This window comes from Pogonomyrmex barbatus, unplaced genomic scaffold (genome assembly GCF_055798465.1).
Source record: "Pogonomyrmex barbatus isolate J1 unplaced genomic scaffold, ASM5579846v1 scaffold7, whole genome shotgun sequence".
Classification (NCBI taxonomy): Eukaryota; Metazoa; Arthropoda; class Insecta; order Hymenoptera; family Formicidae; genus Pogonomyrmex; species Pogonomyrmex barbatus.
In genome coordinates, this window is record NW_028297171.1 from 4645121 (window position 1) to 4670442 (window position 25322).

General features: G+C 32.1%; 5 protein-coding genes across 7 annotated transcripts in view; 3 read left to right on the forward strand and 2 right to left on the reverse strand.

The window, feature by feature from the left end:
* Positions 1-423, forward strand: part of LOC105427314 (spondin-1) — a 28830-nt gene extending 28407 nt beyond the window's left edge. For both annotated transcript variants that reach the window (XM_089083227.1, XM_089083228.1), the window contains one exon: positions 1-423. This exon is cut by the window's left edge and continues 1304 nt beyond it. The gene's annotated coding sequence lies outside the window, so the exon portion shown is untranslated.
* Positions 424-1671: 1248 nt separating this feature from the next.
* Positions 1672-3046, reverse strand: LOC105427315 (mitochondrial translation initiation factor 3). Its single transcript, XM_089083231.1, has 2 exons — positions 2231-3046; positions 1672-1970 (listed from the first exon to the last, which is right to left on the reverse strand). The coding sequence occupies exons 1-2, from the start codon at positions 3044-3046 to the stop codon at positions 1809-1811; spliced, it is 978 nt and encodes a 325-aa protein (XP_088939357.1). The 3' UTR covers positions 1672-1808.
* xit (ALG6/ALG8 family glucosyltransferase xit) lies at positions 3002-5332 on the forward strand. The gene is made up of 7 exons (XM_089083229.1): positions 3002-3168; positions 3270-3542; positions 3711-3879; positions 3937-4146; positions 4208-4447; positions 4530-4675; positions 4807-5332. The coding sequence occupies exons 1-7, from the start codon at positions 3002-3004 to the stop codon at positions 5237-5239; spliced, it is 1638 nt and encodes a 545-aa protein (XP_088939355.1). The 3' UTR covers positions 5240-5332.
* Positions 5333-5463: 131 nt separating this feature from the next.
* LOC105427320 (uncharacterized) lies at positions 5464-22984 on the forward strand. The gene is made up of 10 exons (XM_089083226.1): positions 5464-5940; positions 6059-6149; positions 6220-7040; positions 7158-7309; positions 7378-7802; positions 7889-8055; positions 19364-19512; positions 20194-20245; positions 20393-20531; positions 20697-22984. The coding sequence occupies exons 2-10, from the start codon at positions 6068-6070 to the stop codon at positions 21653-21655; spliced, it is 2946 nt and encodes a 981-aa protein (XP_088939352.1). The 5' UTR covers positions 5464-5940; positions 6059-6067; the 3' UTR covers positions 21656-22984.
* Positions 7887-18807, reverse strand: LOC105427317 (uncharacterized). 2 transcript variants are annotated; one of them, XM_011638985.3, is made up of 5 exons: positions 17742-18807; positions 10191-10452; positions 9704-9937; positions 9332-9477; positions 7887-9103 (listed from the first exon to the last, which is right to left on the reverse strand). In XM_011638985.3, exons 2-5 carry the CDS (start codon positions 10450-10452, stop codon positions 8810-8812), a joined length of 936 nt encoding a protein of 311 aa, XP_011637287.1. In that variant the 5' UTR covers positions 17742-18807; the 3' UTR covers positions 7887-8809. The 2 variants fall into 2 exon arrangements, with proteins under 2 accessions (XP_011637287.1, XP_088939358.1); XM_089083232.1 differs by lacking the exon at positions 17742-18807 and adding an exon at positions 10691-11836.
* Positions 22985-25322: the final 2338 nt, after the last annotated feature.

The window sequence follows — 25322 nt, forward strand, 5'->3', positions numbered from 1 at the left end:
TTGCAATACAATTATATCAATATTAAGTGGCTCCTTTTTTAGCGCGAATAATAATAGGAACGGTCATTTGTAACACGGATATTTATTTATACGTACATAGGTATCGTCATATTTGTAGCATTTATTACACATTACAGATCTCATTATAAGACCAAAGTTTGTAACAGCTTCAGTTGAAAACTGAGAACCACGATATTTTAAAATACAATTGTAAAATGCGACGTAGACATATCAGTAGTTCCGTAGATAGTAAGCCATTTGTTCAATATATAACGGGAAGTTTTATTAATATGGAATTCTCTTCATTGACAATAATGAAATTGTAGAATATGGTACAAAAAAAAAATTTATATTATTCTTTATTCTTTTGTAAAATCGTTATAATATATATATACAAAATAAATATAAATGTATACATATGTATATACATGTATTTACATTCATATTATTTTATTATTTTAATTAAGTTGAAGGATTCATTTTTACATACATATTGACAGCTTTAATAAGCAATAGTACCGTTAGCTACTTCTGTATTTTTTATATCAAATATTATTAACTTGCATGATATTGTTAGTTGGATCGGTGATCTTAATTCTTTTGCTTTGAGTAGTTTGAGTTGCTTTGCGCTCGTTACAATCCTTTCACATCTTAATGAAAAAAATTATCAACTAAAATCATATAATTAGAATTTTACGTCTAAACTAAATAACGGATTTATATCGCATAAAATCTAGAATGAAGAAATCTGTTTTATATTTTATCAATTTTATAGCGATTGCAACTTTCTCAGGAAAGATACTGTTATTAATTAAAGATGATATCTGTTTCATGACATTAGCAAAATAATTTCTTAAATGAACTACACAATATCAACATTATTCTTATTATAAGCATTAAAACTTATAAATAAATTTGTTAATCTTATAATTTATAAATTTATAAATATAATTAATATAACCATTAAATTATTTTATATACCTTTATATTAATATTTAGGAAAATAAAAGTATATTTATTTAAAGTGTAACGAAAAAGTTTATTAATAAAATTCTTTTTATTAATTTTGGATCGTGTATTATTAGTGATATTACGTTTTTAACTTTTTGAATGTTTGTTGTCAAAACATGAAGCATATTCATATTTCATTTCAGATATTTGTATGATAATGTTGTATGTTTCCCACAGTTTCCAATTTCAAACATTCAAGGATTAATGTAATTTGTGAAAAATTAATTATACATTTATATATTGACTCTAACGAATTTCTTTGCAGGTTTTTGTAACATAATTCAACAATCATAGCAATAAGTATTGCAATGAACGGATTTTCTATTGTCTCGGGAAGAAGGTAAAATATATTCGAAAGGAATTGCTTAGGGAGATAAAATCTGATAAAATATATGATGTCAATATAATTTTATGTTTTTTTTATAAGCGTTTTAAGTTAGGCATTTGTGTTATAATATCGCGTTATTAATCCGCAAATAAAATATATACATTTTTATTAATGCGCAAGAAAATAAAAACATATTTTTATACTATATGTTTAACGTATAATGGGAAATTTTTATTAACATGAAATTGTCTTTAATAATCTTCAAAAATATAAAAAGAAGCTATTCACATATGTTATTCTTTTATAAAATCGTAATATATTCAAAATAAATATAATTATAAATGTATTCATATTTATTGTTATACAGATTTATATACACATAATTTATTTTTTGTTGTATATTAATAATAATGATAAATTCCATCATGTGTCCATGTTCAACAAATCCTACATACTATTTTTTTAAATACTATATACTAGAATTGCAAGTTTTTTTTGTATTATTCACAGAAACATCTTCATTCTTCTGTAAAGGAGTTATCAAGAGAAAAATAGTATTCTTCTTTGATGGCATTTGTTGGACATTACCATTATTTTTTACAGCATCCTTTATAATTTTTTGCGTCTTATCCTCAAATAAAAAACATGTATTATTAAATAATCATACCTCTTGTCAGGAATCTTAACATTACTCTTATCATATTTGATCTTATCACATTTAAGGCATTAAAAAAAAATTTGCTTTTATTGGATTATACATATATAATTACGAATTAACTATGTAACTATGTAATGCTTTCCATGTATTTTTATTTGTTAATTCTTCTTACTAATTATATCTTACTGCTGATCAATTTGTATAGAGTAGATAGAAAAATTCAAGAAACTTACCCCTTCGACGCCATCCAAAGTGATGATGACTTTCGTCTTGTACCCCTTAATCAAAAGCTTCACCAAGTTCTTCATCTTTGTTCGTAGATCATGCTCAGCAATTTTCGCAGACACATAGAGCAATTTAGTATATTTATTCGATTTGATTTGTATAGTTTCGTCAGCATCTTGAGTCGCTTCAATAGTGTCGGTTTTCTCGAGGATGTCGGTGCTATTCACCAGCTTGTAAAGCGGTCGCTGCGTCTTGTTCTCAAGGTCACTGACCTTGACGAGGGTGAAGTTCCGCCGCTTCGCCAAACGTTGGGCTTCCTCCAATACGGTCACGATGCTCGAGTTATCCGGTGACACGAGGGTGATCTTTGGCACTGGCACCGTCTTTGGCCGCGGCTTCTTCACGGTATTGTCGAGTTCCTCGAACCTCCTACCGTACCCTCGGTACTGGCCGAACCTCCAAATGTCACGTGTCACGCGATCCCAACTGAAGTTCCAAGTGAGATGCACGGCCTTCCATAGAGCCGGTGGCAATCCAGGAACGATTGTCATAATTCGACAGCTCCGCGTCTGCAGACACAATATACCGTGTCGCGCTCGTTTGGCGACCTGACATAACCTAATCGCGCGCCACGCACGTCCTAACCTCATTGCATGTGTTTGTACACGATCGACACGTACATCATACCTTTGCCGAATGTCTGTTTTTTGAGACGTTAATTGCGGAATGCATCGAGACTTATCGCGAGATAACTGAGGAACGACGAAGTTGAGTTTAAAATGCCCACTGACGGAAAGGACGTTTTGACAGAAGAACGAGCGCATCAGGATGAAAAAGTCACCTCTTCTTCATCCTCCTCTTCGTCTTTTTGGAAGGACGCAGATAGTGCGCTGTTGAAGACATTTCTTCTGATTACCTGTATTAAGATTCTCCTAATTCCTACTTAGTAAGCGAGTTTTTGGATAGTTTTTCTATTGATTTATTCATATCAAGATTGTTTAATTACTGTTTATTTCAGAGATTTATATTTATTTTTCAAACTTGCAGTCGTTCTACCGATTTTGAAGTACATCGTAATTGGCTAGCTATCACAAACAGTTTACCTATTGAAGAATGGTATGTGAATGTTCAATCTCCATGGACTCTTGACTATCCGCCTCTGTTCGCATGGTTCGAATACTGCCTCAGCCAAGTTGCTGCAATTTTTGATTCGGAGATGCTCAGGGTGGAAAATTTAAATTATGCCTCGCCAGCTACTATATATTTCCAAAGAGGCACAGTTATATTTACTGATCTGATACTTGCATATGGAGTGAGAGAGTAAGTATATCTATTAAATTCACTGTAATTAATTATATCTTTAATTTGAAATAAAGAATATTGCTAAAAAAGAAAAGGAATTTGATTAAAGATATTTATATTTTATAAAGATATTAGGATATGTATAGAGAATTTTGTTCGATATAAAATCTAAATGTTTTCTTGCAGAACTGGAAGAACATTTTGTAAATCTTTGAACAGCCATGTAATTTTCATATTTCTGTCATTATGCAATATAGGACTGTTGATAGTTGATCATATACATTTCCAATATAATGGCTTTCTACTTGGCATTCTGTTGATATCAATGGCAAATGTTTCAAAGACTGACAGACAGGTAAATTTTACAATATATTCTGGAATTTACTTATAGTAAAAAGCAGTTTGTTACTAGATATCGGTATTGCAAGGTGCTGCGTGGTTTGCAATTTTACTTAACCTGAAACATTTATATATTTACGTGGCACCAGCATACACTGTCTGGTTACTAAAATCATATTGTCTGATCAATGGAAAATTCTTCAAACGATTATTTAGTCTTGGGCTTATCATCCTGACCGTCCTAGCAGTGTCCTTTGGTCCCTTTAGAACTCAGTTATCACAGGTAATATTTATATAATTTGTAGATTATATTCTTTCATTTGATTTAACATTTTTTTTATTAGGTAATTTCCCGTTTATTTCCATTTAAAAGGGGCTTGGTACATTCGTATTGGGCTGCAAATGGTTGGGCTCTGTATATCGGTGTGGAAAAAGTATTATCTGTGATATGGAAACAATTAGGATGGTTAAAAGATATTAAATCCGCGGTGATGACAGGAGGTCTAGTGCAGGAGCAAAATTTCGTTATATTACCTACTCCAACTCCTATTAGTACTTTTCTTCTAACTTTCGTAGCAATGTTTGTAAGTTCAACATAATGATTTTTAAGTGTTTGTGTATTAAAAATATATACATATATGGATTAAATAATTAATATTATTTTAGCCTGCGTTATGGTGTCTGCTGTATAAGAAGTCTTACATGAATTCGAAATATTTTGTTAAATGCATTGTATTGTGTGCTTTAAGTTCATTCATGTTTGGCTGGCATGTGCATGAGAAAGCTATACTGACTGCAATTATTCCTTTGTGGTAAGTAATTTTTATCTTATAAAACAAGCTATTTTTATATATATATATATATATATATATATATATATATATATATATATACACACACATGAAGTTTAAAAGTAATATGATTTAATAATAACAATTTTTAGCGTCCTAGCAGCGATAGATGCGCAAGACGCTCGCATATTTATCATTTTAAGCAATGCTGGACAGACTGCTCTTTTGCCACTTCTGCATCCAGATAACTTGTCTTCATTGAAATTATTATTGTCGCTGACATATATGCTTTCATCAATTTTAGTCTTGACTAATCAACATGGCAAACCTTTATTACGATTACACGAATGGTTGTATGTAATACTGCTACCCTTAGTTACGATCTATGAAGTTGTGCTGCATAAATTATTGCTTGGTGATAAACTGCCATTCCTGCCATTAGCATTTACTTCTGTATACTGTGCTATTGGTATAACTTACTGTTGGATATTGTATTATTACATATATCTGAAAAACAATACTCGCATTAATGAGACAGCGAGAAACAAATTAGATCGTCAAAGACCAAAGGACAAGCGATCTTAAAATATATATATCGTTAAAAATTTTGATATTTTTGTGGATGAAAAAAAAATATTTTTATAAATTGTGCATAGAAATAAGTCTACATCATCTACATTGCGTGTAATAATCAATGTGTATATGTGTATATGTCCAATGATTGTAAAATATATAATATATATAATAATATATAATTAATATAATATAATAATATATAATTAATATAATATAATAATATATAATTTAATATTACAAAATATAGATTCAAAGAATTTTAAGATTAAAAAACGATTTTCTATGTAATTTGTGATGCGTTATGATAGAGTCAAAGTTGAATTCTCGGCGCGAACACGATCAATGTTGGTGCCCCTGCACAAGTAGCTCCTCATGTCAAGAACATTGCGTTATAGTTGGCTCTTCCGTTACGCGTTTTCCCGCGGATTTCATTGTTGGCTGTGTGGTGCTAGCCGTGTGCAGTATATCATTTAATGCGATACTTATTTAAATATCGTGAAAGACGCTTGGTTTTTTTAATTATTATTTCCTCGGAAGAACGTTATCGATCGCGCAGCGATACGTTTTTTGTGCAACCGGCTGAACCGCGCCGACGAGTAGTCTTGGTTCTCGTTTAGGTTATCGTGAGAGAGAGCTGCGCTGACAGATCTGAGTGTAATAACTTTGGAGGCATGTTTTAAATAATAACCCGGCATTTCGGTAAAAAAAAGGTAATCTTACGATAGCCAATTATCATTCGACGAGAAATGTGTAATTTCATTTGTGTAGTTCTATCACTCACAATAAAAAATAAAAAAAAATTAAAATGTGCATCGCGTCCCATTTCAGGTTCGACAAATGAAAAGTACGGGTAACAATTCGATGGAGGATTGTACAATAGAAACAATCACACCTGCAAAGAAAAAAAAAATGAAACAAGGTATCTTGATTTTTTTTAAACAATTGTATTTACGTAATGTGTTTTATTATATAGCTGTTCATTATTTCAGCACAACTACCATTTCAAACGTTAAGTTCCCCCAAATCACCAACTGATATATCTAGTAAAAAAAGGAAGAGGAAGACGATGTCACCTTTGATAGGATCTAAGAGTCCCAAAGTAGTGAAACTTGCAACAAAAGAGAATTCTGTTCGAAGGGCCCTTAAGAAAGAAGAAGAAGAATCAGACAACATAAAATTTAATAGCAATGATATAATTGATATAATTTCATCAGACGATGAAAGGAAAGATCTGGAGCAAGATGATCAGCGAATGGACAGGAAATATGATAGTACACCTAAAAAGAAGATTCTAGGAAAAAATAAAAAATTGGATAGATCTCAACAGAAACCTGGTGCCTTAACTAAGTTCCTGAGAAAAGCAGACAAAGAGGTTGAAGAAAATGATATTAGTCATGACAATTTATCTGAATTGAAAAATAAAAAAGATTATCAAGATACATCTGTATGTAAAGATAAAAATGAAATCTGTGCGAATGAAAGCTCAAGCATAGGACTTATACAATCTGAACAACATCTGGATAAGGCTCAATCTAATTCAAATATAGATGATCCTATCAACAAAGGTACAGATGTTTCTGTCCAAGAATCACACTGTGATATTACTAATTTATCTTCGGATAGTGAAACTTTGAGTGAATTGGATAAATCAACGTTAAATGAGAATAAAGAAGCAACTGAGCCCACAACTCCTGTTACTCCAAAAAGTAATAAACATATGAAGAACAAAATTAAAAAATTAACGCCAAAACAAGTAGAAAAAAAAGAGGCAATTGCTAAAAGAAAGGAAGAAAAACTAAAATTAAAAATGGTATGTGGAAAAGATTAAAATTATATTTTAATTTATTATTAAAATATATTATTTAAATTATAAATTGGTTTTTTTATTACATACATGTATCATTTATACCTTATTTCTTATTATTAGGAAAAAAAGAAAAAACGAGAAGAGGAGAAAGCAAATCGACGGAGAGAAAGAGAAGAGAAACAAAGAGAAAAAGAAGAAAAAGAAAGGATAGAAAAAGAGCAGAAGAAAAAAGAAAAAGAATTAAAAGAGCTTAAAAAACAGATGGAGATCGAGTAAGGATAATTATTTTATAATGCATTTTGTATTATATATTTTTGCATTAAAAATTATTTACTTCTAGACAAAAACAAAAAGAAAAAGAAGCGAGAGAAGAAGAACGAAAAAAACGAGAAGAAGCTAAGGAAGAAGAGAAAAAAAGAAAAGAAGAAGAACGATTGGAAGCTGAACGTAAGAAACAGAAAGCTGCTTCAAATTTTGCTAGTTTTTTTGTTCCTAAAAAGCAAGAAGTTAAATTGGTGGAAGAAGAGAATATCGTTGAAGTGAGCAATTTTATGCCGTTTGAAATAAAGGCTGATATGAGAATTGCTCCGATTTATCGACGAGTGTTAAGTGAACACGAGAAATTATTGTTAGATGAAAAATGCAATCTAGATTTAGATAAAAACGAATTGTATCTTGAAGATATTAAGAAAGGAAGAATTGTACCACGCTTTTCTTCCAAAACATGGCCGCTCGAAACAAAGGACGATGATATTATTTTATTAGGTAAATATCACATTGTAATAAAACTATATAATATAAATCTCATATAGTTTGTTTAATGTTTTAATAAATATTAATTGTTAATGCAGACGACGACAACGATGGCAGCTCCAACATGATAACAGACACGCACAACTTGGAGAAGCACCGGCCAAAATTATTGCAGTTTAATGAAAATCGTCGTCCTCCATATTGGGGCACGTGGCAGAAACGAAGTAACGTTCTAAATTCCCGGCGGCCGTTTGTGAAAGACGAGGTAAGCAAATTAATTAATAGGATAGTTCTTATGGGAACATTTTTTAACGGTTTATAGTAGTATCATTTTGAGATATTAACTCTGTTATATAATATATAATACTTATTAAAATATTATTTATACATAATTGCTGTTTTGCAAAAAATTGCATAAAATTATTCTTACAAAAGATATCTTAATCGATATAAGACCTGTGAAAAATCAGACACAAACTAATGTATTTATCCTAGGATTTGTCATTACTCCTTACAATGATTATATTTTATTGAAATAATGTAACAGTCGCTAGTAGGAACTAGACGTGTTAATACTAAGTTGAATGAATTTTTTATTTGATTAAAAATTTTATTAATTTTGTTTGTTCAGTCGAATAAATTTGTGTCATACACATTATCTTAAAAATTTATAAATGCTCTCGATTGTTGTAAGAATACATGAAAAATACATTTCATTAAAGCTTGCACTGGTGATTCTCAAACAGGACATAGGTAAATATATTGAGTCATATTAAAAAACCAAGGAAAGGGTTAGCCGCCGATGTTAAGAATCACCATTTTTCATATTAATAATTTGGCACATATTTTGTTACAATAATTATCTTTAAATAGAATCACCTTATAAGTACTTTATTTATCAATTTATATAGAAACTGTGCCGCAGCATTGTTTCATCTCCTTAAAGATAAACTTTGGTTTGCTTTATTAATTAAGAGGAAATTCTAAAAGACATATAGGAGGGGGGGGGGAAGAAAGATTTATGACTGTAAAACGTTCACTTTGCTGCCACGTAATCCTCTAGCTCCGTGAAATAATGGATAGGTATTTTTGCGGTGCACTTTACGATGTTTGGCCAGATGATCGCTACGCGCGAATCTTTTTGAACACATCTCGCACGAGTATGGTTTAATGCCAGAATGCGATCGTCGGTGCCTTGCCAGTTCGTCCGATCGACTGAAACGCCAAACGCAACCGGCCCAAGTACACGCGAATGGTTTCTCGCCGGTGTGTCGGCGTAAATGAGCTTTCAAGTGAGAAGCCTTAGCATAAACCTAAAACAAAAAAAAAAGATATATTTTGATTGAGATTCAATCTTTAAATTCTTAAGATTTAATCTGATATTTCTTATTAGAGCTAATGTAATATTTGTTAATCTTTCATAAAAAGATTTAATGATATAGTATAATGATGATTTTAATGAAGTTATAATTATTTTTTTTAAATGTTTAACTTAGTGAAATAACCAAAAAAATAAGGATTTCTTATATCAAAAAGTTTACCTTTAGACATCCCTGGTAGGTACACGGGAAGCATCGATCTTCGGCTGCATTTATTAAACTGCGATTGGTGTAATCGTGTGTTGCTAAAGCAGCAGTGGCTTCTGACGAGATTAGGAGACCGTCGTCTAACTGATTGTTGTTATAATCTGTAACGAAATGCAATCATCTTTACACTTCATTAAAATAAGGATGCATTTTAAATAGCGTCATTTATAATATCCTTCATATCTTAATATGCGATCCAAGAATCAATAGATATTTTTTATAAGTGGAAAAAATTCTGTAGTTTTATCAGTTAATTTTTTATGCTATTCTGAGAAGCTTAAAATAATAACGAATAATATTTTTATAGCAACAGTGTATATCTCATACCTATCGTATTTGTTTCTAATGTATTATCCAATGCTCGTAAATCGATGCCGAGTACTAGCAATGGTTCTTTTTCGTATTCATATTGTGGCATTTGTTGCGGATTCGATAGAGGTGGCAAATGTAGAAACCCTTCGCATCCAGCGGTGCACAGTGGTGTTCTTTCTGGTAGACCCAAGTCTGAGGTTCTTTCCAGATACCAATCCAACTCCAATTCGCCCAGTTCGCTCAAACAACCTGTTCGATGCATATTAAAAAAAAATGATAATACTATTAAATTTAATAAAATTTATTAATAATACAATATTATTTTCATTTATTGCAAGAGAACATGTACACTATTAAAAACAATTCTGGATTTTACGCAATAAGAATCATATATAATTTACATGTTCTTTTGTAATAAATGAGAATAATATTGTATTTTATTAAATTTAATAGTATTATCGTTAAATTATTGTTACATATTTATATATAAGAAAATGTGTACCTGAGGATGTAGGTGTATTAGTGATCGACCAGTCATTCCAAGACGATTGCGAAGAAGAAGAAGAAGAAGAACAATTTAAGTCAGTGTAGCAATCAATCGGACTTGTGATGTTTAACTGATTGTCGAGTATTTCGAAAGCGTCGCAGAGCGAAGTCGTACACGAACTTTCATAATCGTTAGTTAGAGTCGTCCTGGCAGAAAATAGCTGTCTCTCGAGGCTGGTTTCCGTTGTGCTCAGGGAGGAGAATAGTTCATCCATCATCTGTAAATAAGTGTCAACAGATATTTTATAAATTCTGGATTTAATTCGGTTTTAAATCTTTGATTTGTCTTGGAAGAACTTTGTCAACATTCCGTTCGTAGACAAGATGATTGTACGGAATTTTATTTTTACAATGATGACAAAGAAACACACAGATATATATGCATTTCAGTGATGATTGTCGAATTCAAAGTATATCGCATAAATAAGCAATTTTGCGCTGTGTACATATACTCACATTGAACGAGGCTTCCTCAATCATGATACTGAAGGATTAAATCAAGATTGTGAAGTCAATATCACTCAGAGATGCACTTTTCATATGAATTGACGCACGACAATAACTTTTAAAATAACGATTTTGACATTTACATTATTAGTCAAGATTGACTCGGCCGTATTTTCCAATATCAACATCTGTCGATCATCGTATCACGATCTGCGTGCAACAAGGGCACTTTGGTAACGGCTATATATTCAACACGATAAATCTTGAACCTAAGAACCGTTTGTATTAGATTATAATCATAATACAATTGTACGAGTTCTTCGTGTTTTTACGATGGGGAACCGGTGTCGTTATAAAGTGTCACGAATGTTACGTTATTAAGAAATCTACGACGCCGGCGTTTGCGATTTCTTTTCGTGAACCATCGAGTGGACCTTTCAATTACAAAGTTTTTCGAAAGTTGCGAAGTTAGTGCAGCGACGAATGCGTATACCGGTGCGAGACGCTTCGAAACTTGCGCGCATCCGAAGTCGAGAGGAAGGAAATACAGAAAGCACCACGATAACCACGAGTTATCGGTGGTTGTGTCAAGACTGCAACTGGTGGTTGAATACGATTCTATCCCTAGCGAGAAGACAACGACGAGAGCGTGTGGGACATCGAGGAGAACTGACGCTCGAGATAAAAATATTAGTTTGTACCACATCGTACCATCATCCGGCCGATCCCCAGGGACTTGGCGATCGCGCACGTCGTTGGCTCGTTCCAGAACACCAAGGGAGCTCACCGGCACCACCGTTCTCAACGGCGACTCGTTAGTTTTATCTTCTGTTAGCTTATGGTAGGAATGGACTTAAGTATCAATAGTTGCAAATTTCCCTTACGGTCAAATGGATAAAATTTCAGAAACAGATTTCGTTAGGTTCGATTTAGGTTTCATGACGAGGCAGACATCAATCATTTTTGGAAGTTTGAGATATTTATATATCAAGAAAATCTATTATCTTATTATAATGTAATATATTATCAAAGAAACGTTAAGCCAAATAGATAATGAACGTATTCGTCTAAATCTTTAAAAAAGATTTCACAGCAATGATATATACGGAAACAAAACAAGAAAGATATATTTTATCTATGTAAATGCACAATTAACCATTGTTTATGAATACTTTTTTCTAACTTTTTTTATTTTCCAAGACGAGAGTATTTTGTGTATGTTTTTAAATGCTAAAATAAATATAATCAAATTTATATAACATATCAGAATTGAAAGATAACATGTAAAATATTCGCAAAAAAAAAATACAAAAAAATTATTTAGTTGTACATAAAAGAGCATATAATGTGTATTATACGTTTATTGCACTTTATTATATATAAAAAAACAATTATAATTAATTATATTTAAATGAAAAAAGAAGATTATAAAAAAGTGCCTTGAGGATAAAAAGCCACGAAATTTTAGTTTTTGAAGTTTATAATCCCCTCACGTGAATATAAGTAGTAGTAATAACAATTATATATATTTTTTTATAAACATACAATATGCATTATGCTTTTTTATATATAATTATATAATCTTTTTGTATGCTTTTTTACGAACTTTCTATTTTTTCGAATTTGTTATTTTTGAATCCTCCTATAATTTATAAATTTGATGGTTATATTTGTTTTAGCCCTCAGAAATCTACACGAAATTTCTAGTTTTATTTCAAAGTCAAAATGAAATTTTTTTATTTGTTATTTTTTGTGTTATTTATTGGAAGATCCACATAAAATTGTAATTTTTCTAAACCCATTCCAGCACTACTTGATCCGACTTCTTTTGTCAAAATCTAAATTTTCAAATTCACCTTTCTATTTTAGATATTCAAGATCAATTCTTTTTATAATAAGAATATTTTTACAGTCATTTAAGTCCTACGAAACGAGTTGCAAAGTTGATTCGTAACTCGCGATCGATACACATCTTACTTGATCCCATCCCTACTGATCGAGCAATTAGCTCGTTTATTTATGGTCCCTCGAGATGCAAATTAATCGGGCAGCGCGCCGGATAATCGTGATACTCCGATGCTGGCTATCAGCACCGATTTTGCTGAACGAATCGCGTCGCGCGGATTCGGAAAAGAGAGAAAGAGAGAACACCCTCTTCAGGCATGTCTCGAGGATACCGCAGTTCTATCGTGCACGTGGCTGCTATATATATTAACGATTTCAATTTATGATATAATTCGGGAAGAACTGTTCGATCGGTTGCACATATAACAACATAGAAATATTGTGATCTTGAAATTGTTAAGAATATTTATATATATATATATATATATATATATATATATATATATATATATATATATTAGATATTTATAATAATTAGACGGACCGACTAATGTCCATTTCCACCGATATATTAAATTTAACTTGATTTAATTTAAACTTACATTTTATCTTTTTCTAATTTTAAGAATTAAAAAAAGAATAGATTAATGCGAAATTAATGTATATGTAGAAATGGACATAAATGATAAATTATTACTGTAAAAGAAGTATGCAAAATTGAGAAAATTTTGTCATCAATCGTCATGAAATTTGACACAGACATGGTATGAAGTAAAATCCAAAGAAATCTGACGAACAATGTTATTCTATTGTCAAAGTGAGATTGTATGGGTAGCAAGTGGACACACCGATCCATTTTCGGATCCATTTTCTGATGTTTAGCCAGGACTACTCATTTAGTTACTTGATTTTAATTACATTTCTTCACATTTTATTCTTCATATTTACTTTACTATTTTACTGTGTTTGTGTCAAGTTTCATGATTGGTTTCGTATCACAAAATTTTTCCAATTTTACTCCTTTGTGAAATGAATATCGATTTTTAAGTGTACATATGTTTATAGAACATATGTATACATTTTCTTTCTCTTATAAAAGTTCAGGATTCACAGGCATATGACCGAGTTATTTTCCAAACATATCAGTCACACATGCTTTCAAAACATATCAGTCAAAAGTCGAATTTTCTTCTGCATAGAAACGATATAATTTATAACGATATAATACAAAAATATAATACACACATTATATAGTATTATACAAATTACATACATTATAATATACAAATATATTACATACATTATATTATACAAATTAATAGAATCAGAGACATTTTTAAGTGATCATCTCTAGAATATATTTTTTTTATGAATTTTTCAACATTGGTTGTCTTCCAACAAAAATTCATTGGTAATGAATATCTATCATCAGCCATTGACCCGAAGAAGAAATCTTCACGAATTGCTTTACCGTTGAGAAGGAGAAAAAGCGAAACACATCGAAAAGCAAAACGAGAATCGATAATTTCGCGCGTAGTCTGTTGCGTTTTGCTGATGGCTTTGACCTAGAACGCGACATGGAATTTCGATAAAGGTGTCTCATCCAAGAGCCACTGTCATTAGGAGTTCGACTTCTTTTTTATCGGTGTGAGGTTGACCTCAGATATGACATTGCACATATTGTTTCTCATTTTGATAATTCGGACATGATCTGTGGTTGGTCGGAAAATAACACGACATAGGTGTAGATAAAGATGTAAAAATTTTTCAGAGAAATTTATCTTTGGGCAAAAGTTCTATAAAAAATTAATAAGACGGAGAATAGGCTAGGCATCTCAATCTATACTTTATTGTGGTTTATTGTTATAACGATCAGATTAAATTTGGGTCATTTGTGCCACAGGCATAATCTCTATATTATATTCTTGGATATAATCGGCGCTCACTAAGAATCAAAGGGATGTTAGATACTCTGTTTGAAATATTAAATACACTGTAAACGATCTTGGGGATTAAACGTGTTGCGGCATTTCCTCGTTGCATCCTGAAGAGATGATAAACGCGTCGACGTATCTTTATATCAATCTTGGGATTATACGATTATCGGTGTCAGTGGTAATTTTTCATAGTTACGATTCTAAAATACACAAACAAAACACACACACACACACACACACACACACATACAATTAGAATTTTACTTTACAAATTAGTTGCATTAACGAATGCATAGAAAAAAAAAAACATAAAAATTGTTCTTTAATAACGTTATCATGCGTAATGAGATAAATACATAAGGAGTATATCTCCAGCTATTTGAAGAAATGAAGATATAATATTGTACACGAGAGAACTTGGCGGTAATATCTGTAATTTTTTTATTTTCACACGAGAATTCGGCGTCTGTTGACGTAGATATTCGATTCTAGATTGGGGAAGCGGCGCTAAAAGGTATAGTTATCGCGGTTTATGGTGCATTATGAAAAACAGACCACGGCTTAGTGACGACACAGTGATCCATCGACAGCACGTTTATCTGGCGGATTCATTTTATTATCTGGCGGCCGCGAGCGATCCGATATATCTTCGCGAGTTGCGCTCGTGTCCGTTTCGAGAATGAAATCAGGGAGAGAGAGGAAAAGAGCAAAAAGTAAAATTATTTTTCTCTAATAGAGGAACTCTTGTATTTATTTACTTTTGCATTATTATATTATACGTAATGTTTTTGCCGAACATTCAGATTACAAGGGTTCATCTAATAAACAGATAAACATAGTATGCCTGAAAGAGATTACGATATTTCTTAGAAGCTTTTCTCAAATTTCTTAGATATAGTAATTGAGTTTTGAAAGATATCGAGTTTCAAGAAAAATATAGGAATAGATGTGTTATATATTTATGATATAAAATAATAACGTGAACATAATATAGATAGAAGCCACATGAGAAAGCATGGTCAAAAGATTTAACAAGAAAGAAAAGGAGGATACGCGAGGAGGATAGAAATATCCACGGTTATACCGACATCTAATCCACTAGCACGCGCGGATATCGGATTGATTTCGTGTTTTATTGTGTCCAGAGAAACGATATCTCACACTGACGTTCGTATACGCTACGTAATATTCCGCGAACATTGCGCTTTCGCGAGCAACTCACATGCGTAGCTTTAACCCTTTCAGTACCTGTGCGCCATATATCAGGTATCAATTTCCATCGACCGTATATCACATTGCAGGTTCTCGTCAGGCAGCTCGATTTGATTCTTTCTGAAGGTTGAATCGAAACTAAAAATAATTTTTTTATCTATTTTTTTATGGACACATTTGAAATCTCCTCTTACACGAATATTTTTTCGTTATTAAGGATTTCTAAAATTGTCTTGATCATAATTATCTTTTTTTCAAATTTGCTAGGTTTTGTTATTAAAGTTTATTGCATTTAAGTGGACTTTATTTTTATATGTAAAACAACTCATAAGAAAAGATTTGTTTTATCTGTCATGTATTGCAGATGAAACGAATGTATAGCCTCAAAAGTGTGACATTATATAAAATGTATATTGTAATTAAGCCGATTGGCACTAATCCACTTTGCGTGAAATTTATGCGTTCGGCGATAACATGTGCATGATTTTTATGAAAGACGCATTTTAGAACGCATTGAATTACGTGCATTGAATTACGAATAGTTACATGTTGTGCACGTGCCATCTTTTTTCTGGGAAATTAAAAATTCGACCGCACTTATTAACAATTGTCACATTTTTATAGAAAATGTGATTGATTATTTGTTTGATTATCAGTTTTGCGTATGGGAATAAATTTATTAGGATTTTTTTCAGATTTTTTTTTATTAATTACGATATATCAAGTTTTCATCATTAGTTTTGTAAAAAAAAAAAAAATATCGATATCGTCTCTTAATTTTTCTCCTTAAAGAGAAGTATGTAATTAAAAATGACCAAAAAAATCGATTTTTTAAATTTTCTTAGAAAAGTAGGTATCTCCTCTCCATTAAATGTATATATATATATTTTTTTTTTAATATTTATTTCGTTGAACTGCAACTTTACAAACGTTCGCTCGCAAGTGGGCGACTGATATCTGAATTTCTAGAATTATATCATTCGTTCCACGTAATGACAATTCACGTGGAACCGGGGGTCTCAGATTTCCATTTTGGCGGAGTGGCCGTCGTCACGCTAACTCAATAACGAAGTGCAGGAGGTCTAACCGAATATTCGGAAAATAAATCAGTTCGATTGCCGGGCCGCCTAATCTACGGTGTGCACGACGTTACGAGGAGCACCGGTCGTAATCTTAATGGGGCATAAAACAGCCATTACAGATGGCCCGCCGGGCGACAACACGCTGTAAATAATGTAAAGCGCTTTGCGGCGTGCATCGGCGCAACATTGAGCACATCCATCGCGCCCTCGGGCCGATAACTGCGCTTTTCTTCTTGGGCATGTGCATCTCGCATCATCCTTCCACGCATGTATGCGCGCCTGCGTGCGTGCACGCGTGCGTGCACGCGTGCGTTTATGCATACGTGAGGAAGGTGCCTTCGTTGATGGTGTAAATCTGTTCTGAATTTTTCACGCCTCTAATCGGAATGACTGTGACACCGGATTAATTTCAACCGTAAAAGCGGATGTTGATTGTAAAATCAGCGAGTAATGTGAGTGGTATAGTTTATCAATCGTGCGTTAGTAATTGGGAAGTAATCATTTTTAATTCTACAAATTTAGAAAGTATTATAGTGCTTTTACACACATACACAAATACACACATACGCGCGCGCTGTTATTCTAATTACATTTGGAAAATTAGCAACACAGTTTTACAGTTTGCGTACAAATCAATTTTCTTTTTTTTAAAATATCGAATTTTTCTGTTAATATCGAATTAATCCTTTCCGATTGAAAATTTTATATCTGATATTTATATCTTTTATTTTCTATTATCTTTTTCTCATTAATTTTCAATATTGGAGATATGGTCTTTAGCTGTGGTTATTCGTTGAAGTAAAGTACATTTGAAGTTCCGTTGTTTTAAATCATTCGTATAATTAAAAAATGTTTAGCACTTCGATACGCTCGTATAGAGCATATGAAATCGGCTTGAAGATGATTAAGGAATCCACAGTTAAAAAGAAATACGGCTGAGATCTGGGACATCGTATTAATTATTGGCGAGACGGTTATACGTACCTTCGTATCGCTGCCAAAAGCTGCTTGAACATACACTCTTTCTCTTCGTTCTTTCTTTTCCTTTTTTATTTATTAGCGATGAACCGGCGATTGTTTTTGTGTTACTCGTCTCAGCGACGAGTGTATCAATCGCCCGTGAGATTACGTTTCTCCCCGATAATAAATTAATGTCTCAAGAAGAGTCTTGTAATTGATGCTCACGTAGGGATGAAATCGACGTTGATTTATCGAACAAAGAATATCTCGCACCGCGGCGCAAAGAGAAAAGAGGGAAGGGGCGAGAGAAAGAAAGAGAGAGGGGAGGGGGAGGAGAGGGAAATTTATCGATTTTTCGGCGAGGAATACCGTACTATCGCGATGAATTTTATTACCTGTTTCAAACTAATTGATTTCAATTATATGCCTGAAATTATCACACTTCGTTGGACATGCGACTGTTATCATTCAAAAGTGGCAACCCGATAATGCGCATATGCGATAGCACGCAGCCAATTCATCCCGCCTTAATCGTCTCTTAACGCAAAATCGTTAAGAGCAAAAAGTAATCACAAAAATAGCTACTCAACAAGCTACTCCAGAGCGTCGCGAACGCAAAGGTGAAAATAGCTACTTAATATAAGCTACCAAGTTGCACGCGAATAATAAGCGGTATATTGTACCGTTTAACCAAGCGGCTAAAGTGTAATTATATACCGCGAAACTTCGTACTTTTCACGATGATACCACATCACATTTGTCAGGGATCGATACTTCGAAAGAGCGGTTTTACGCATTACGATATTTCCGCAACGAGGCCTATCTTTGATCCGCGACTAACCGGCGAAAACAATCGGGTGGCGTTTCAGCACTTCACCGAGACCGTCGCGGAAACGAAAAATGCCGAGAAACTTGAATCTACATTTTGATAGAACGGTCAGCGGCCGACTACAGCTTCGTGACTAAGAGAATCGGGAATGCGTGCGGGCCACCACATTGGAGATGATTGCAAAGCCGAGATATCGCTTGTTGAGGAAGTTGCTTTGATATGGACGTCCTGCTTCATTATAAATTCCAACAAGATTCTTTGTAGCCGAAACCAAGATAAGTTAGTTGACAAATTCAGAAAAATTATACGATAATGTGATCATCAAGCTGTCTAAAATTCTAAATTACTTGAAATCTGTGTAAGACACTTAGAAACACGCATTGCAAGATCGATGCGTTTTCGGAATAAGCGCTAAATAATGGCAGCTAAATTTGTCAATTAAACATTAAACAAAGACTGCATAAATTGGAATTATATTATCCCTATTGCTTATAACATTTATTTTCTGTCATTTTTATAATAAATGGGAATTGATAATATGATAAAAAGAGGTGAATTTTTCTCATTGACTATTTGACTATTTTTTTAGATTAGTTCATATATCCACAGAACGATAACTGGCTCATTACAGTTAAGATACAATAGTCTTTATCAATGTGAAGCTATTCTTGATATAATTAGATAGAGAAATAAAAGATTTTGTATAGTTCGAGAGTGAAAAATAAGATTATTATACAAAGCTTTATGTTTATGAGAATTACAAAAGATAGTATGTTGTGTATCTTTATATAAGAAAAAAATATGTTTTATTTTCCAGAAATGGTTTGACTATGAAGTCGATTCTGATGACGAATGGGAAGAAGAAGAACCTGGTGAATCTCTTAAAGGATCAGATGATGAGAAAGATGAAGAAAATATGGAAGAAAACGAATACGACGTCGATAATGAATTCATGGTTCCTCACGGGTAAATAAAATTGATTAAATATATATCGAGATTAAACTAAATACGAAATATTTCAAATAATGTTGATTTCTTTTCATGTGCCATAAATAATTTTTTTAACAGAATATAATAATAATAATAATTTTTTAATTGTTACATACATAAGTATTTAATGCTTGTATCGTCTATTTTTGCATATTAAAAAATACGTAATTATAATTCTGTTTTTATAATTTGACTGAACTTTTTTTACATTTTAACTGATTTTTATTTATACTAATTCATCGAATGTATTATATTTGCGTTGCGAAATATCTGCCTAGTTTTTTATATTTCAACAATTTACTGAACTTTATTTATACTTTTCAATCAAATCTTACTTATACATTTTTACCGAATTGATTATATCTTTCTTGAGCGCTTTTACTAAGATCATCGTTATAATATAATTTAAGTCTTGTTTTTTAATTTTTAATTTTCACACTGAAGATGACTTAATATAAGATCGAAACGTATATGTTTTTTATTTATCATTTATTTATGTATTGTTTATCAATTATTTATGTATCTACTTTTCTCTATTAACGATAAACATTTGCATGAACATATCATTTTTGCTTGTATGCTCCTTATTATTTAATTTTTGATATTTGGAAAAGGTGTTCTAAAAATAAAACAAAAAAAAATGTTTTGTACTTTTAGATATTTGTCTGATGAAGAAGCGCGAGCTGATGAAGAAGAAATGGAGGATATGGTAAGTATATTATAATGATGAAAACAGAAAAAATGTTCTTATTTAATTGTTCTTATTTAAAAAATTATAAGTATAAGTAAGTAAGTAAGTAAACCCTACAGTTTAAAATACAGAGAGATCAGTACAAAGTATATGTTTCTGTTACAGTCGCCGCAAACACAGAAGATAAAACTGAAAATATTGGGAGAGCAATTTGAAGCCGAAAGAAATGCAAAGACCTACAAACTTAAGCCAAAAATAATTGGATGCATCTGGCAAGGACCGGACAATTTATTTCCGGAATCTAGTGAGTATATGTTATTTACAGATATGTATTAATATAATATATAGAATTAATATAAAAATTATTACACTATAATATTATATTACATTATATTATGTCATATTATATTATTATATTCTATTATCTGTCTTACAGTTATGTATAATCACAAATTCAAATTTGTTTCAGTTCCTGCTAAGATCAAAGAGTTCTTATCAGCGCGACAAGCTTGGGTTAGTAATATACCGATAATATTTCCATCGACAGAATTACCAGAAGAGGATATTTCGGCTGATGTTCAATGTAAAACACCTTCTCAACAATCTATGAGAGGATCAAAGAAGACTAAATTTCCTGATGAAGCTGTGCCCGATTTGATCCGATTAGTGCATGGAAACAGAGACGGCAGACTTACTCTTATGAGAGAGTTTATAACATTCTGGAACAGAAATGATGGGAGTTATTTGTCGAAAGTTAGCGTATTGTCAAAGATCAATGAAATCGCTAATAAGATAGCATGTCCTGAAGAGGGACCGATGCATCTCAAATCTTGTTGGTATGTTCCGGAGCATATTCGAAAACAATATTTTCCCGATACCAACTTATCGTTGCCTAACAGCTGGAAGTATTTGAGATCAAATCGGAAAGGCGACACTGAAAATATTCCAGCTGATAAGAAGGAAGAAAAGGAAGAAAAAGAAAAGAAACACGTACCACTTATTACTCAATTCACTAAGAAAATCACACAGGAAGAGATGAAAAAACAATTGACAAAATCCGACCAGGAAGAAACGAAAAATCAATCAACAACGAGATCTGATCAAGAAGAGACAAAAGAACAAGCGACAGCGAAATTCAATCAAAAGGAAACTAAGAAACAATTAAAAGTCGATCAAACCCCCGTTATATCGAAATTACCTCCACTACAAAGACCTCCTAAACGAGCAACTTTAATCTCTGTAGGGAGAGGAGAACATTTTTCGGAAAAATCTCGACAGAATATGTTAGCTACATTTATCAGTATTAATAAAAAGAAAGAGGAGTCATCAAGCAATAAAACCACAGTTAATTCGGATGAAGTTATGTTCATAGAAAATATTGATACACGTAAGACAGATGAAAAATTAGAATCAAATAATAAAACGTAAAACTTTCATGATAAATAGGAAAAGAAAGAGTCTAAGCGCTAATATAATTGTCGATAATTGTTATATAGAAAACAAGTTAATTTGAGAAATAAAGGAAGAATAGCAAAAAATGATGGAATTAGATAAATAAATGCTGCAAACAAAATTTTTTACAATTGTATACAATAATTTGAGAATAGCGCAAAAAATTATAAAAAAAAAACATTGGGTTTTTTGTTTGTGGAAATGTTTTCTATGTATCATTCTCTTCATCAATATGTTATCATCAATATGTAATCATCAATATGTTAATATACATTTTATAAATGATTACTTTATATGTACAAAGCTTTAACAAAAATAGCTTTTATTTTAATTATAATTTGATATCCAACCATAAAATGGAACATGTTTATGGCATAAAACGAGGTCGTAATATTTTTGAAAGAACGATGATTTTAGTAATGTTTTATGTATTATATATCACAGGATTACATATATATATATATATATACAGGATTTTATCTGTATGTATTATCTTAATTATATTAAATGAATTAAATGAAAGTCTTTCTTTTAGCAGAATTAAATTTCTTTAGAATAATTAATTGTCAAAAAATTGTAAGTTTGAAAATTCTTAGAATGTATTCATGAGCTTGTAAAACATTAAGGCGAAGATCAATTTCACTCTTTAAGTTCCATATATTGTACTTTATCGAAATCATTTCGCTCTCATAAATAATAGTCTTAATTAAATCGCGCAATAACTGCTAGATAACTTTGTATAGATTTAAAACTTATTTATCCCGTATAAAATGTAAGTGCCTTTTTTCGATGTGATATAAGGTCCATTCCTTAGCTATAATGTTAAATCGGAACTTTCAAAGGAAGAAATCGTGGGAAGGTATAAAAATTGCAGCTAAAGAATAATTTGTTGATTTGTTTCCTTTTTCAAGTTAACTTGGTAACAAATCTACCGAATTACAAACTAAATTATAATTTTTAAAACTTTCGGAAATGTTTGTTTATTTTTCTGAAATGAAAAAATAATATAACTAAAATACCTATTTGAAGTATTTAATTATTAAAGTGTATTGAAAGATTCATAACTCTGTTGTGAATATGAATATTTCATATTAATAATATTCATGTTTTGTATGATTGCAACGCAGCTAGACGTAAAAATTATCTATTTGATAAAATAGTAAATATTATTATTGTATTGTACATGCTGTAGATTGAAAACTATCGAATATCGAAGCGATACACATTTTCGTGTGTTCTGCTTTTTATAAGAACTCTGTTGCGCGAGTTAATGTTTACTAAATAAAACATATTTTAAATTAACAACATATACATTCTCTCATTTTATCACCGCGTAACGGGGCGAGTTCACTCGTAGTTTTTGTATTCGAGAATTTTTAGAACGAAAAAAATAGCCTCGTAAATACTAGACTCATTTCGGGTAATCCGCATCCGTATTTATTCTGGAGTTTTTTTTTTTTTCGTTTCGAAGGCTTTAATTGACAAGTGCAGAATCGGACAGGCGCCACCACTGCCGCATTTTTGGCCACCATAGCCCGCGGAGAAATCCATTTCGTTTTTTGGGCCACCTCCAGGGAAGATTCCCTCGCAGTTCCCTCGCGGGGAGAACCGAGGGGAGAAAAAAAGTAACGCCATTCAGAGAGGAAGTTTTACAGTCGGGTAGTTCGAGAGTCTTTGTACCTTCGGGATGTACCAGTCCGCAGCATATGGCCGAACTAACGAAAGGGCGCTCTCCGTGATTGCGGTAATTATCGAGTCACGTTACGAGATCCGTGTCCTTAAAATCTATAGAAAACTCCGAGAAGCTGCGGACGAGCACGAGGAGACCGTACGTAATGCTTGTGAGAGAGAAAGAGAAAGTTTTATATGTGAATTACGCTAATTTGCTACGGATTGTTTCGCCGCGGTATATACAATGGGGCGTCCAGGGGTTCGCGGTGCAATTGTTACGATTTGCCTGGAAAACGCGTCATTATCGGGGATTGACGACGCGTTATAAATACCAATGAGATAGCATAATTACAGTACAGTCTCGATTATTAGATCGTAATTATACAAATAAATGAAAATGTTTGATATAGTTACAGAAATAGCGAGGAGGAAAAAATGCAGATTCAACATAACGATCATTACAATTATTATTTATATTTCTTTTTTTTATAGAAATAAATCTTTTTGATGACTTTTATTTTGAAAAAACGGATCCATTTGATTTCTTAAATTACGTGTTTTCAATCAATTAAATTTATCTAGTTCGATTGATCTAGTTAGATAAAGAAAATGAGGAGTAACGGGATAGAGATGCAAATACAAACAAATCAGTATGGCGAACAACACGTTATATGGGAGACGCAGCATTTTGTCTCAGAACTGAGATATATGACGGTATATATTAATGGCATTCAAGAAGACCATCGTAGAAGAGCATTGTTTAACGCGATCGTATATTTATCTATCGTATATACAGCAAAATTATTGTCCATCGTATACACGAACTCCGGCGAGAGAGTGCACCGCGTAATCATCGGGTTGATTAAAATTACAACTATTTCCATTTCCGCGGGATATCAACATAGCTGTAGTATTACTTGGCAAAAGTGCGGTGCATGCATTGTTCACTCACGTGTAAGTAACGTCCGTTAATTATTTGATAAAATGAAAGAAAAAAATTTCCGACGGCCGGAAAAGAGCATGCACTTCACGAGCATGGCGGTCGATTGTGGGGTAGCACTCGAACTTTCTCGATGTATCTTCCTTTACGAATATTCGTGTAATTTTTATAACGGAAACCTTTTTGTCTTGTTCTCTTTTTGGTATTTCGTTTTCTCTTCCACTTTAAAAGAAACTTGAGAAAGTTATTGTAACCGATGATATTTTACATCGTTAGTTCAGCTTTTCGGAAGTTATGCATTCGCGATGATGGCAAATCAACAGGCTTCTCTATTTCCCTCTCGTTTTCTCTTTCTCTTTTTTTTTAAAGTAATGCAAAAAGATGTAAACAATTTTTATTACATAACGATGCCGCATTCCGGGATTATAAAAAAATCGAGATGTTTGAAAATATATGAGCAGAATATTTAATTGTGAGAATTAAAGTGATTAAGATATGTATTATTGTTACAGTAGCAAATAATAATAGAGCAAGATATGAAAATTACAGAGGCGCGAAGTGGAAGTGGATATAGATATTATTACGTGCTTGTACACACATTGAGAGGAGTTTAATTGGGTGGAACTCCAAGTGATCTCGAAGTAACGTGAGTGCATCCTCAAACCGTCCAAAGTTATGGAGTATCTTGGTCATAAACATGAATAAATTACTGTAACCGATAAATAATAACGTATATAGATGATAAAAATATATAATCACAGATAATGCGTAAAAAACTAGAAGGGTAAAAAATTGAAGAGAGCGAGAGAGAGAGAGAGAGAGAGAGAGAGAGAGAGAGAGAGAGAAATATTATAGATGATACATTATCAATAACAATTAAACTTATCAAAAATTGTACTAAACAAATGAGAAATTATTAAAATTCTTTTATGAAATTTAGAAACACAAAAATTTATATATACACATACACACACACACACACACACACACACACACACACACACACACACACACACACACACACACACACAC

Coding starts and splice junctions, on each gene's coding strand:
- xit (XM_089083229.1), top strand. CDS start 3,002: ATGCCCACTGACGGAAAGGACGTTTTGACAGAAGAACGAGCGCATCAG. Junction 4,147..4,207: donor TTAGAACTCAGTTATCACAG/GTAATATTTATA, acceptor TTTTTTTATTAG/GTAATTTCCCGTTTATTTCC. Junction 4,448..4,529: donor TAACTTTCGTAGCAATGTTT/GTAAGTTCAACA, acceptor ATATTATTTTAG/CCTGCGTTATGGTGTCTGCT.
- LOC105427315 (XM_089083231.1), bottom strand. CDS start 3,046: ATGCGCTCGTTCTTCTGTCAAAACGTCCTTTCCGTCAGTGGGCATTTT. Junction 1,971..2,230: donor CTTTGGATGGCGTCGAAGGG/GTAAGTTTCTTG, acceptor TTTTTATTTGAG/GATAAGACGCAAAAAATTAT.
- LOC105427320 (XM_089083226.1), top strand. CDS start 6,068: ATGAAAAGTACGGGTAACAATTCGATGGAGGATTGTACAATAGAAACA. Junction 7,041..7,157: donor AAAAACTAAAATTAAAAATG/GTATGTGGAAAA, acceptor TCTTATTATTAG/GAAAAAAAGAAAAAACGAGA. Junction 7,310..7,377: donor AAAAAACAGATGGAGATCGA/GTAAGGATAATT, acceptor ATTTACTTCTAG/ACAAAAACAAAAAGAAAAAG.
- LOC105427317 (XM_089083232.1), bottom strand. CDS start 10,714: ATGATTGAGGAAGCCTCGTTCAAT. Junction 10,453..10,690: donor TTGAGGAAGCCTCGTTCAAT/GTGAGTATATGT, acceptor ACTTATTTACAG/ATGATGGATGAACTATTCTC. Junction 9,104..9,331: donor CCTACCAGGGATGTCTAAAG/GTAAACTTTTTG, acceptor TTTTTGTTTTAG/GTTTATGCTAAGGCTTCTCA.